Below are 14,498 nucleotides of genomic sequence, written 5' to 3'. Positions count from 1 at the left end.
CATCTGGAGTTACTGGCGACAGAAGCCAGGTGTGTTCTTTCTCCAGGCGTTCTTGGCACCACGAATTACTCTTGAAGTTGGTATCCCCTCCATCTCTAATTTCTTCCCAGACATTACAGTGCCAATCGGACAGAGCCCAGACTGTCTAATGGAGTTCAGGCCTCCTGGCACACAGCCCAAGCAGAGACAGCAACGAGAGAGGGTTGTTATGGTTTGGATACAAAGTGTTCCCCCAGATCTCATGTGTTGATGGCTCGGTCCCCAGCTGGTGGCACTGAGGGGTGATTGAATGTCATCATTGGTTGATTTCATGAACAAGTTTTTTGGGAGCCTGGCTGGAGGAAGTGTGTCCCTGTAATCTCTCTCTCTCTCTCTCTCTCTCCTCTCTCTCTCTCTCTTCTCTCACTCTTTGCTTCCCAGCTACCGAGGGGAGAACAGCTTTCCTCCACCATGATGTTTTAGCCTTACCTCAGGCTCACAGCAATGGAACCAGCTCACCGTAGACTCAAATCCCTGACACTGTGAGCCAAATGCGTCCTTCCTTCCGTCCTCCCTTAACGAATCGTGACTAACCCGTGAGGCCAAAAGAAAATACACCTGCTCACCATGGCGCTTGCCGTGGGTGTCGTGAAGAAGCTTGGCGGTGTTGAAGACAACAAAACATTTTTCCCTGGAACAAATAAACAAGACTTCAGTACAGGCTCACCGCTGGTCACCTGTGCCACCCGAGGAAGGTCTGTCCTTAGTCAAAGTTTACTAGCTCGAGACATGTCTAACAGAGGCTCTGAGGCTTCAAGCGCTTTGAGTAGGCAGGCCACTGGAAAGACGAACAGCTAACAAATCACATTAATAGGAAGATTGTGTGGATTTTCCCGGCTTAAATTACTTTTCCATTTCTGTTCTGAATTGTTTTAGAACACCCGTCATGTAAAATGATGATTTTATGCAAGCTATTGCCGATTTTAAATAAGTAGTGAAAAGGAGGCATCAGTTTTATTCTAGTTCGGTTAGAGATAGCATACAGAGTGTGGTTACTGCCCCGGCTGGGACAGGCCCTTCCTCTGAAAGAGATGCAACAAGACTGGATCCCAAAAAAAGCAACGAAGGAGACCACCTCTGAGCCCCTTCCATCCCCAGGAGTCCAGGTACCCTTTCTACTGAAGACTCCATATGGTTATTTCTGAGTGATTTCAGATATTGAAGATGTTTAAGACCAAAGAGGAAACCATGAATTTGGTGCTCTCTGCCTGTTCCCCACCAACTAATTCTACTATCTCTTCGTGGAGCCTGGGGTGCACTGGGTACCCGACTTCATTTTTGGGAAATATCTCAAGGTTGCTTTGGCTGATCTGAGAATGTGACATCGTCACCCTCGCTGGCTCAACAGTGACTGGCCCCTGGGCTTTGGGTGGGGCTGGGTGGCTGTTGATGTAGACACTGATGGGAGAGGTGGACCCCAAAACCACCTTGTTCTACAAGTCAGAGTGACATTCCTTCCTAGAGAGCAAAGGAGTTACACAGCAGTCATGTCAAACTCACATTAATTCATGTGAGGTCACAAAATACAGGGTAATTAAAATCACCCCTGTACGTGGTGACTGCGTGAGGCAAAGAGGGGAACTGGGACTCAGCGTGTCCTGAGTCTGGCTCTGCCCCATGGGACCTTACCATGTGAGCATCTGGCAGATGGAGTGTGTGCCTGGCAAGCATAGATGCTTGCTTTCAAATCGCGTGGCTCTGAGTACAGCTACTTCTGCCTCTCTGAAGGGGAAATGCTACCCATTCCAGTGGCGGGGTGGAAACCTGGATGGGGTGACAGACCACCAACACTCTGCCTTTCTATAAAGACCACCCCATCTGGACAGATGTCAGCAAATTACCTGCTCCAGCTACCAGAATTGGAATAGGGTGCCCCCCTCTGGATAGGGAACTTGGAGAAACGCCCTCTCTTCCCCGGCAGCCCCAGCATAGCTGCTGAAGGATAGGTTCCACCTGTTCCTGTGGCCTCAGGGCCACCAGGTTGGATTTTAGCTCCAACCATCAGTCTGTGCACAGCTGCCCTGGCCCAGCTGTATAGGGGCAGCTCAGCAAGGGCACATCAGGCCATACTGATGGGATCCTGATGGCCCCAGGTCTGGCTCAGGACTGAACAGGACATGTAAGTGTGAACAGAGCCACTCTCCTGGATCCCCCCTCCCAAAAGAACCAGACCTCACCTTCCACAAGTGTGAAGAGCCAGAGAGGATCTGAGCCCAGAGAGACCATGTGTGGGGTTTTCTGTGACAACTCTGAACCAGAACCATTGCATCTTTTGCCAATGTCACTAGAACAGCAAGCTGTCAGGAAAGCAGATTGGTTTTTGAGATAAACAACACCTTGGTCTCAAAGTGATAACTCTGAGTCCCAGGCAATAAAAAGGAGTAGATTGATGTCATTGTTCCTCCTCCTGAACACACTGTCCCTTTTGTCACTTCTGTGAAAGTGAGGGAGTTCTACTTTCCTGGAAGACTGCAGTGTCCAAGTCCTCACTGGACATGGACGGCTTGTCTGCGTGGCCTCTGCTCCCTCTTCTAAGGCTGGCACCTTGATTATGCTTGGGGAGCCCCTGTCCTCCAGTCTTTTGGATGAGGCTGACCTCCTCGCCCTGTCAAGGGTGGACTCTGACCCAGGAACAGCCACCCAGCATCACCTACAGTCTAACCACAGCAACTAATGGGGACAATAAGGTGACAAAAAAGACAGTCTCCCTCTTTTCTGCTGAGGTCACTGAGGGGAGAGGGTGTGGCCCAGAAGGAAGGCAGTGTCCACACTGGTACCTGGTGACATCAATTGGGACCTAGGTCAAACCAGTTCTAAAGCAAATTCTCCCTCTTGGCTGAAGAAGCTTTGAGTTGGGTCTTCTTTCACACAGTCAATGGTGTCCTGACAACCGAGGGACTTAGGCTGGGACCTGGAGAAGGGTGGGCCAGGCTCTTGGGACCCACACTCTTTGTCTCCTCGCGCTGACCCCCCTGCTGCTCTGGGTGTTTGTGAAGTGTCCTCATGGTGTCTGTCGTTGCTCGGCAGCTTATTCTTTGTGGAAGTAAAGAAGCGGTGCATTCACTCGTGGGCAAAATGAAAATGGAATTGCGAGGGAAAGGGGATATTAATTTTGGAAAGAGCTAAGGTTCACGGCCAGGCGTGTGCTAATGGGCGTGCACACCGTGTCAGGTTTTCTCTTCACAACACCCCCAGGAGAGGGGGCAGGACAATTTTCACCACTTTTAGGGGAGAAAGCAGTGATTTGAGATAAAGGCAGGGGAAGTCATACGGTACGTGATTCCATTTGTGTGGACTAGACGGAAAGGGCAGGCCCACAGAGACAGCAAGCAGCTCCGTGGTTGCCAGAGGCTGTCGGGAGGGGAAAATGGTGGGTGCTTACTCAAGAGGTCTAGAGCTTCCCTCAGGAAAATGAAATGTTTTCAAAATAGAAATAGTCGTCACCCTGTAAATTTACTAAACGACACTAAATTGCTCACTTTGAAGTGGTTAAGTTGTCATATGAATTTTACCTCGATGTTTTTTAAAGTACTAGGGTTTAACATGGTGGCGTGAAGATTTGCACCCCAGGCCACCTGCCCACAGGTGAATGACTGCTCTGTGTCATTCACAGAGGGGGCTGGATGGGTCCATCCGAGAATCTGGTATGTGGAAGGCATTTGTTGATCAAATATGCTAATGGATGTGGAGTGTCTGCATCCAAAACCTTCTATAACCATCCATCATAGACGCCGCAAAGCCCGTGAGACTCAGAAGGAGGATATTAATCTCAGTGTCACTGGTGAATGGTTAACTCGTTTATCTCAGGGAACAGGTGTTCTGAAAAATGTATTTATCCGGCTCATTAGGGTCCATCTCACACCTGCGGTGTTGACTGCCATGACAGGACACTGACAGAGGAAGGGGCCTCCAGAAACAGACCCCGTCCAGCCCAAAGCCTTCACCCTCACTGACCAATGGCAGCCGTGAAGTACATCTCAACCTCGTCCGGAGTCAGCGCCCGCTCCCAGACGATGAACTCGTCAAAAGCTCCATTCTCGTAGCGCTTGGTGTGGTCCTGCTCGGATCCTATCACCAGGTTGACGTGGGGCTCCCCGTAGGCATGAGACACTTTCCCGCTGGGGTCAGAGGTACTCAGGGTTCCGTTCACATACACTTTCAGACCCTCCTTGGATTTCCAGGTGAACAGGATGTGAGTCCAGTAGGGACCTGGAAGAGAGCAGTGGCAGCCATTCTGAGCACACCAGGAACAAACGCTCCCCTTGTGTTCCTGGTTTCTCCGCACATCTCTCTTCCTGATGATCGGTGACTGTTGACTTTGGGGAGCCTAATACAGCCCATAATCTAAACCTGACTTTCACCTGTCCTTTGGAGCACAGAAATTGCCTTTTTTGCTTCCATCTCCCCAAATTCCAAAAGTTGGTCCAAAAGACCCCTATGATTTTTACCTTCCAGTAACAAATTCAAATGCCTACAAACGAAAGTGGTAAAATTTTTTTTAAAAGGCAGGACACAAGCATCGACCAATCTGACCCCGAGCCCAGTTGAAAAAATCAATATGGTCAGGAACAAAGCAGGGAAGTCCTCCTCTCACAAGTCCTTTCAATGTCACACTGGCCGTCCTCTCTAATACAAGAAGGTGAAAAAGAGAAAAAAATGCACATAGCTCAGGAAGGACACAATGAAATGATATTTGTTTGCTGATAACATGATTGTCTATGTGGAAACCCCAAATGAACAATAATTTAAAAAACTGATTTACATATCCTGCTGCCTCCATCCCTGCAGTTGGAGACAGTAGGATCACCAGTTCAAGACTAGCCTAGGCTACGTGGCAAACACTATCAAAAAAAAAAACAAAAAAAACCCAAAACTCCTATAATAAGTGATTATAGCAAGATTGAAGAACATAAGGCTAGCATACAAAACTCCATTGCCTTCCTATATACCAGCAATGAACAGTTGGAATTTGAAACAAAAAAACACATTGTCATAGAAAAAGAAAGAAAGAATAAGCTACACACTCAGGAATAATTGTAACAAAATGTGCAAGATTGAGGAAAACCACAAAATTGATGAGAGAGATTAAAGGAGAACTAAATAAATGCCAAGATATCCCATGTTCATGGAGAGGAAGACTTAATAGTGTCAAGTTTCATCTTAAATTGACCTTTACAGTCAAAGCAATATCGTCAAGCAAAATCCCAGTAAGTTATTTCATGGACAGTCACAAACTGATTCTAAAGATTCTGAATTTTAAAGTTATGGAAAAGCAACTACCATGAAAAGCCATACAGAATTAAAGGAGAAAAACAGAGTTGAAGACTGACACTACCTACCCTCAAGACTTAATAAAAAGCTTGATTTTTATTAAGGTGGAGTGGTACCATGGGGCATGGTGGGGAAGATGAACAGGTCAGTGGAACAGGACAGACAGCCCAGAGAGAGAGCAACACAATATGGTCTACTGACACCGGACAAAGGAGTGAAGGGAAACGACAGGGCAATGGTCATCTTTTCAATCAATGGTCGAGAACATCTGGAAACTCGAATTTGCAAAAAATAAAAATAAATAAATCTAGAGCTAGACCTCATACTCACAAAAAGCAATTCCAAGTTGGTGATAGGTCTATAAAACTTCTAGAAGTAAAGGAGAAAATCTGGATGGCCCAGGGTTCATGGGTGACTTTTTAGCTACAATACCAAAGGCACAATCCGTGAAAAAAACAAGTGATAAGTTTGACTTCATTAAAACTAAAACCTCTGCTCTGTGAAAGAGGCAGTCCTGAGAAAGAGATGAACAGCCATGGCCTGCGAGAAAATGTTTACAAAAGACAAAATAATGAGCACCGTTATCCAAAATCTACAGAGAACTCTTCAAGCTCAACAACAACCCACTTAAAAATGAGCAAAAGATCTCAACAGACATCTGGCCAACCCATAGAAAGTGGACCCCACATGGACTATGCTTGGAACAAGTGCCTCTTTTGGGAAAAGATGTTGAGAGTAGGAGCAGGTGGGCAAAGGCCGAGGTGAGAGGCTCGTGGGAACTCTCTGTTCTTTGCAGTTCATTTTGCCGTGGATCTAAAAGTCATAAAAACTGATGTCTTTCAGCCTCTTCAACAAAAACTGCTGGGAAAACTGGTTAGCAGTCTGCAAAAAACTGAAACTAGATCCATGTATATCACCCTATACCAATATTAACTCAAAATGGATCAAGGATCTTAATATCAGACCCCAAACTCTTAAGTTGATACAAGAAAGAGTAGGAAATACTCTGGAGTTAGTAGGTATAGGTAAGAACTTTCTCAATGAAACCCCAGCAGCACAGCAACTAAGAGATAGCATAGATAAATGGGACCTCATAAAACTAAAAAGCTTCTGTTCATCAAAAGAAATGGTCTCTAAACTGAAGAGAACACCCACAGAGTGGGAGAAAATATTTGCCAACTATACATCAGACAAAGGACTGATAACCAGAATATACAGGGAACTTAAAAAACTAAATTCTCCCAAAACTAATGAACCAATAAAGAAATGGGCATGTGAACTAAACAGAACTTTCTCAAAAGAAGAAATCCAAATGGCCAGAAAACACATGAAAAAATGCTCACCGTCTCTAGCAAAAAAGGAAATGCAAATTAAAACCACGCTAAGATTCCACCTCACCCCTGTTAGAATAGCCATCATCAACACCACCACCAACAACAGGTGTTGACGAGGATGCGGGGAAAAAGGAACCCTCTTACACTGCTGGTGGGAATGTAGACTAGTACAACCACTCTGGAAAAAAATATGGAGGCTACTTAAAAAGCTAGACATCGATCTACCATTTGATCCAGCAATACCACTCTTGGGGATATACCCAAAAGACTGTTACTCCAGAGGCACCTGCACATCCATGTTTATTGTGGCACTATTCACAATAGCCAAGTTATGGAAACAGCCAAGATGCCCCACCACTGACGAATGGATCAAGAAAATGTGGTATCTATACACAATGGAATTTTATGCAGCCATGAAGAAGAACGAAATGTTATCATTCGCTGGTAAATGGATGGAATTGGAGAACGTCATTCTGAGTGAGGTTAGCCTGGCCCAAAAGACCAAAAATCATATGTTCTCCCTCATATGTGGACATTAGATCAAGGGCAAACACAACAAGGAGATTGGACTTTGATCACAAGATAAAAGCGAGCGCACACAAGGGAGGGGTGAGGATAGGTAAGACACCTAAAACACTAGCTATCATTTGTTGCCCTTAACGCAGAGAAACTAAAGCAGATACCTTAAAAGCAACTGAGGCCAATAGGAGAAGGAGACCAGGAACTAGAGAAAAGGTGAGATCAAAAAGAATTAACCTAGAAGGTAACACCCACGCACAGGAAATCAATGTGAGTCAATGCCCTGTATAGCTATCCTTATCTCAACCAGCAAAACCCCTTGTTCCTTCCTATTATTGCTTATACTCTCTCTACAACAAAATTAGAAATAAGGGCAAAATAGTTTCTGCTGGGTATCGAGGGGGTGGGGGGGAGAGGGAGGGGGCGGGGAAAGGGGGAAAATGATACAAACATTGTATGCACATGTGAATAAAAAAAATAATGATAATAATGATAACAACCATTAAAAAAAACCTGACATCTTTTAAGAACAACAACAAAGTGGTCGTCCAGCCATGCTGACAAACCCAGGCTGCCGAGGCCAGGGATGAGGTGAGAGCTGAGACCTGCCTTCCACGAGGACCAGGCCTCTGCTGACTGGTGCACCAAAGGGCGGTTGCCCCGTGTAGGGGACAGACACCCTCACCCTAACCACCGTTCACACTGGAGATTAAACCCCTGCTTACTTTCTTATTTCCAAGAGAAGATGGGAATTCTTCGTTTTAAAAATGAGATCAAAACTAATGGTCATGAGTCATTCAGAATATTCTTCCGACGTGGCCTGGGCGGTCATGGGGCAGGACCATGAAAGCATCTGAGTGCCCGACCCAGCCCACGGCCATCGCAGTCATCCTCAGCTCTGACACAGCACGTGTGACATGAGCCAGCACGGAGTGACGTGGTTAAGCGTGGCCAGCCTCCTCCTCCGTCAGGAACCTCTGCTGGCCTGAAAACCATGCCATCGACCAGAACAGCCCGCAGCACACCGTGGCAGCCGGCCACATCCAGGGTCCCCTTTGTTTTGTGGGCTCTGTTAGGACGTTCTGATGGGCTTGCAAGCCAAGGAACGGGGCAGCCCTTCTGAAGGACGTGCAGTGCCTCACCAGTCGCCCAACAATTACATCAGGGCTTCTTGCTCACGACTGTGCGATGTTCCAATAATTTTGAGTCTCTGGGGAACACTTGGGATGCTAAACAGGCCTGACTTTGAAAGTGACAATAACAAGTCCCTTCGATGTACAAGGGAAGAGCATAATTCCCGGCACAGATGTTTACAAATTTCCCCCTTTCCCTGGGTGGACAAACAAATGAGTTTATCTTAACCCGTGTTCAAGTGCAAGGAACCTGCTAGGTGACATCTGTGTCGTCACGTCAAGGTGCATCGGGATGACAGCAAGCAGAACCTGGTGAGGACCACAGAGAGCGCTGTGTGGGACTTGGGATCCAGGCGGGCAAATTCCAAGTGTGTGCTCGCTCCCTTTTCCCGGTTTATGGAGGTGGAGGCAAGCTCAGGCCGTGCAAGTGCAGCCCCCGCAGAGCACGGCAGGCACCTGGACCCTCCGTGTCCACACAGCTCTTAGTTCTATTCACGCAGTCAGCTCTCAGTCTCCCCACACAGGGATGCTCTTATCCTTGAATTACGAATGAGAAACTGAGGTGTACGGTGATGAGGCAGGAAACCCCGGTCCGCGCTGCTGAGGCACAGAGCCCAGGCTACTTAATGAGTGAGCTCCTCAGTCTCCCTCAAATGGGCCAGAAATGGATTCCCTTAAATACGTCTAAGATATTGTGTCCTCTGGGAGGCCCTCCACCTCTGCCCTGCCCTTTCTGGTCCCCATCGGGGCTCTCCTTGCCCAAGCCCTGATCACCTCTCCCCTTCTCCGGGGTCTACCTCAGACCTTCCTTAGCCTCCCCTGGCTTCCTGTCCACATGCCGGGCCCAGCAGATGAACTCCAAGCCACAGAGACATGGAAAGCATCCAACCCCAGAACAGACTCAACCCCTCTGCACCAGCCCCTTCCTAGACACCAAGCACCCTCTCCCAGCAAGACCCCAGCAGCCTGCAGCCTCCCCTGCCTGCTCCCCGATCTGCACCTCGCTTCCCCACAGTTTTGCCCAACTTCAAGTCTATACCATTGGGTGCAAGGAATGAAGGGTGGACAGGAGGAAGAGAAGAAGGAGAAAGAGGAAGGAGAAGGAGGAAGGGGGGAGAACAAGGAGGAAGAAGAGGAGGAAGGGGAGAGGAAGCAGGAGGAACTTAACTACCATCTGCCCCCTGTGTGTAACTTCTGCTCCATCCCTGCCACAAGGGGAGCATTTGCAAAGTCCCCTCCATCCCACTGATGCAGAAACTGAGGCTCACATTTCAGCCAAGTGGCCTGGCCAAGCTCTGACATTAGTATGAAGCCACCTTGTCAAAAGCACATTTGTACCCTCCCCAGGACACATTGCCAAGCAAGCTCCTGATAGAACGGTGCTCGCTTGCTCATGTGTCACCCAGACTCACACAGTGTCCCATAGTCCCTGAGAGGAGCAGAGTTGGCGACCCAGGCCTCACCTGGCGGGCTGAAGGTGGCCTCCCATGTCATTGAGTTGTCCCTCGTGTACAGCTCCACGGAGCCTTTGCCACCACTGGAGCAGACTTTGAAGCCATCAGAGATGACCTGTCCCCCGTAAGCAGAAGGAACTGGTCTGGACTGCTCTCCTTGTGTCTTCCAGAAGAAGGAAAATGTGACCCCTGAGGAGAGAAACAAGCAAGTCGGCTGGTGGAAGCATGGGGGACAGACAGACACACTGCTCAGGTGCAGAAAACACACACAGCAATGTCGAGTAAGGTTTGCTAGGGTTCACTTGGTGCCTGGAACTTTTCTCAGAGCTTGGCATGAGTTTCCCTCCTTTTGAATAATGCTACGTGACACAGAAGAAGAAACTGAGGTCAGCCTGCCGGAGGCCACCGGTCTAGAGACTGACCGAGGTCAGATGCAGACACAAGTGGGCTCCTGCCCCTCACCCCCAGGCGTGCAAATGTAAACACCTTCACCACAGCCTCCTTCCTCCTCCTCATCCTGCCAAAAAATCTCTCAGTAAATGCATTTTATCAAGAAAGGAACCGTCTCGGGCATACTGGTTTATAGGCAGCATTTTAAAACCATTTTTAAAAGCCGTGTGAGCTTCCTCCCATGTCTAAACACACTTTTACACTGTCCTTTTTATGTCTGCACAGTGTTACATCCTAATGGGCCACAGGTTTTTTTTTTTAAAACAACTCCCTATTGCCAAGTTGTAAGGTTTTCTTCAAATTTTTGAAGGAAGACTGCAAATAGAACCTGAAGCTAATTTTTTTTTTTTTGCACATCTCAAATGATGTGCTTTTAGAATAAAATCCCAGGAGAGTGGTTCTTGTCAAAGGGAAAGCCCACACATCTAAAGTTTTTGATGTCTTAGGCTTTCATTTCCCACAAGGAAATGCACAAGGCGTGGAGGTGCCGGCAGCCAGTGTTTCTGCAAACGCCAGCTGCAGGTTGCTGTAGATCCAGGCTCCAGGCCCCATGTTGAGTGAGCAGGTGTTAAATGGCCTGAGTGGTCTCTGGTGTGGTCGGTAATGAGCTGCATCACAATGGATGCGCCCCTGTGTCACAGGCATGGAGGGAGCACAAAGACCAGCTTCACTCTCAAGAGCAAAGACTGTCTTGCACGCACACTGGCCAGTCTGGACCTGGCTCCTCGCTCAGAGCCACAGTGACTCAGACCTGTTGGATTACGGACAGCCCTACGTGGCTCCGATCACCTGTAGTCACTTCCCCAGACACAATAGGCTCTGCCCGGCTCCCTTTCCTTGCGTGTAAGTAAAGTGTGCGTGCGTGCTCATTAAGCCAGTCACCTGAAGGAATCGGTGTGTGAGAGACGGAACTAAGTGAGGTGCCTGGCCCTTCCCCCTGGGCCTTGGCGAGAGGACTCCAAGATGGCTTTGCCCAGAGTTGGTCCAAACTGGCCAGGAGTGGGTAAGAGGGACAGAAGTTGGGGTGACAGGTGCCCTGGGACTTATTTACATGAATGGCACCAAGGCAACTTTAGCTCTCATCTTCAAATGAGGTTACAGACACAGTCTTAGAAGATGGCTGACCCCAAAGAAGGTAACTGCACGACTACGAAAACTGGTGTCCCATTGCCGGCCACCTCAGGACCATATAGCTGTTTGAAGTCCTTTGAGTGCCCTGTGACACACATACCGCATTTGACCTTTGTGGCGTCGAAGCCTAAAGTGATTGACATAAGCATGGAAAACATGGCGCCATTCTTACAACCCTGGCTTGAAATGTCCTCACTTTACTGCCATATATCAGAGGAACCTCAAGATTTTAAGTGTTTCCAACACAACAGAAAGAAGTAATGAATGTTCGGTATGACAGACGTGCCAATGACTCTGATCTGGTCGGCACGCATGATTTTCACGTGCTGGAAGGACACACCGAACCCTGTGAGTCCGCACAGCTGGTCTGAGTCAATTAAAAATAAAGCCTGGATTTTAAAGACAGAAGCACCTCAAAATACTGGGAGGTACCTGGACCTCTGGGAGGCTCCAGGGTAGAATATAAGAATACCGGTGTCCAGTGGGCTGCCAAGGAAAGCAGGGCCCTCAGGTGCCGTGTGACAGGCTGCCACGGTGACAGGATGGACAGAGGGAGGTGGCACAGAGACTAGAGCGCAGCAGGCTGTAGTGTTCAGGAGCCACTGCCCTCAGTGCTGAGGGAGGAAGGGACACAGGGCCAGACCTCTTCCTTCCCCTCCTGGCTGCCCTGGCCTCGGGTGTTCCGGTGGTCAGAGGGAACCCAGCCTTCCCACCTGCCTCTCCACGCTCAGAGACGACCAGTGTCACAGAGAGACGCGCACACGGCGCCTTGTGAAAACTTCTTGTTGTGAAACGGTATTCCCACCAGTGTTCACACAAAAGTCAATTGTTTCCAAAAACTGCTGCTTTTAAAAATTCCTTTCACTCAGTTCAAACTGATCCTGCCTTGGCCAAATGTCTCTCTTCCCAGGAAGAAAAAGAAAAAGAAAAAAAACATCAACACAGCGTTAGGTACAGGGTAAGTGATAAAAACACACCTCTCTGAGGTGGGGCCACATTTAAAGCCAGTCTGTGTCTGAAGGCGGAGGACACTCAAGGATGGTTTGTGCAGAGCTCGGACTCACGAACTTGGATCGTTGCTTTTTCTAGGGGCGGTAATGGGTTTGAACTCAGGGCCTCATTCTTGCAAGGCAGGCAGGCACTCTTCCACGTGAGCACTCCGCCAGCCATGAACTCGGGTCGTTGGTACAGAGAGGAAGAATCTCAGGCGAAGGTAAGGCAACCATGGCAAATCGATTCCAAGCATTGCTCTGAGCAGAAACGAAGGCGAGGAGAGTCTTTCCCCAGAAGGCAGAAAAAACCCAAAAGTCACAAGAAATCACTGACAAGCTGATGTACCTCAGTATTACAGCATTCTGTGAGGCTGAAGATTTTATCACCATGAAACCAAAGGCGGATGACAAAAATGCTGCTAACACAGTGAACAGATAAGGAATGAAGTCCCTTGCTGTCTAGAGGGCATTTTAGAAAAAAAAAAAAAAAAGTGTCATTTCTCGCCCCCAGTGAGAACTTACCCTGAACAGGTGGACCCTTTCAAGACCTTCACACGTATTAACACTTCTCCTCCTAACAAAACCTGCAGTCATGGTTTGGGGGTCCAGGACCTGGTCCTCTTTGGGGGAGACACGAGTCAGCCTGCCCCAGCCTCTGCTCTGCCGATAGAGGAGCTGGCCTGCCACTGATCAGAGGTCCACATGGGCACCAGAGGACATGCTTGGACTGGAGCTGCTCCCTGTGCCAGAGGGGCAGGGTCCACCTATCAGCACTTGGCCCTGTCAGGTGTGAGACACACACACAAACCCAGCAGAGGGACAGGAGAGGGTCAGGGACCAACTGTCACCTGGACCCTGCACCTCAGAGGCACAAGAACCACTCACTGCTAGCGAGGCCAGTGGCCCCTCATTGAAACCAAAACCACGGAGCCCTGGGGAACACCAGCACGTCTCACAGAAGACGGTCGGAGTGAAGATCTGGGACCCCCCACCCCCGACACACGCACCAGAGTCCACTCGGAGAGTTCCGAGACCTAGGCTGAAACAGCCAAAGGGACACCGCCCAGAGCTCAGAAGTCCAAGTGTTTGGGTGAAGAAAGAATGACAATCTTTTCTAAAGACACCAGAATCCTGCCAAGTTGGACACTTCCAACGACCTTGCAATCTTCTTGGTCTGTGGTCTTCTACCTTGGACACACATAAATCCCCCATGTGTGCACAGTGCACACATGCATGCTTACTTGCATGTAGATAGAATACAGGCACACACACATGCACACAGGTGCACGCGTGCACACAAACACGTATGTGTAAGTGTGCACGTGCACGCACGATTGCACATAAGATGCATCTATACACATGGATCCGTGCGTGTGCATGTGTGCTCGCGTGTGTCCGTATGCAACACATGTGCAGACTCGTGTACACCTGTGTACGCTTGCACAATGCTCGTATACACGCGTGCAAGCATGGGCCCAAGACGACACTTGAGTGCATGTGAAGCTGAGTTAGGTCAGTGGGCCGTGTGGATTGTTGAAAGAGTCCTGCTTTGGATGCTGTACTTTGGTTGCATATGAAGCTACACTGGGGAAAACGGGTCAAGAGTACATGAGGTCCTCACTGTTTTTTTTACAACCATCGGCATAGTGACAGTCATCTCAAAATGGAAAGATTTTGGAAATATTTTAAGAAAGGAACAAGACTGCAAGTCAGAGGGACTTCCATCTGTCCTGGCTGGTTCAACGTCCAGTGTTACCGTAGTCTTAAGCGTAGACTTTGGACAGTTTTCGGGGGAGAGCAGTGCCTCAGTTTCTCCACTTTGCAATGGACAGGCGAGGTCCAGGGAACCTCCTGACTGGAGAGTGGGATTTCTGTCCACTGTGGCTTCTGCACACTGGCCTGAGGGCTGAGCCTCTACACCATCACAAAGGGGAAATGTCTAAGCAAAGCTGAGGGGAGGGGGTGGCATGGTGAGATGTCCTCCCAGCAGCTGCTGGGCCTCAGCAGATTCCTCTGGTTGCTTTATTGAAAAGCATTACCTTAACTAATGCAGCAATAAATCAGAAGTTGAGATGAAATGAAGCAAGAAGTAATCTGAGCAATTTGTACCCCGGTGCTGGGAGTGACCTTTAATGGATTTTTGTGGGATTTCATTTCAGTTACTTTATTTTATTT

At 48.5% G+C, this 14,498-nt stretch overlaps 1 protein-coding gene across 2 annotated transcripts in view; it reads right to left on the bottom strand.

The window, feature by feature from the left end:
* The window catches only part of Adgrd1 (adhesion G protein-coupled receptor D1), a 120,479-nt gene that overhangs the window by 87,266 nt on the left and 18,715 nt on the right, over positions 1-14,498 (bottom strand). For both annotated transcript variants that reach the window (XM_074060662.1, XM_074060663.1), the window contains 3 exons: positions 9,760-9,939; positions 3,994-4,248; positions 606-670 (listed from right to left, as the gene is read on the bottom strand). In XM_074060662.1, the coding sequence (XP_073916763.1) occupies positions 606-670; positions 3,994-4,248; positions 9,760-9,939 (500 nt within the window). The remainder of the gene's footprint in view (positions 1-605; positions 671-3,993; positions 4,249-9,759; positions 9,940-14,498) is intronic.

This window comes from Castor canadensis, chromosome 18 (genome assembly GCF_047511655.1).
Source record: "Castor canadensis chromosome 18, mCasCan1.hap1v2, whole genome shotgun sequence".
NCBI classification, from domain to species: Eukaryota; Metazoa; Chordata; class Mammalia; order Rodentia; family Castoridae; genus Castor; species Castor canadensis.
This window is presented reverse-complemented; position numbering and strand designations above follow the sequence as displayed.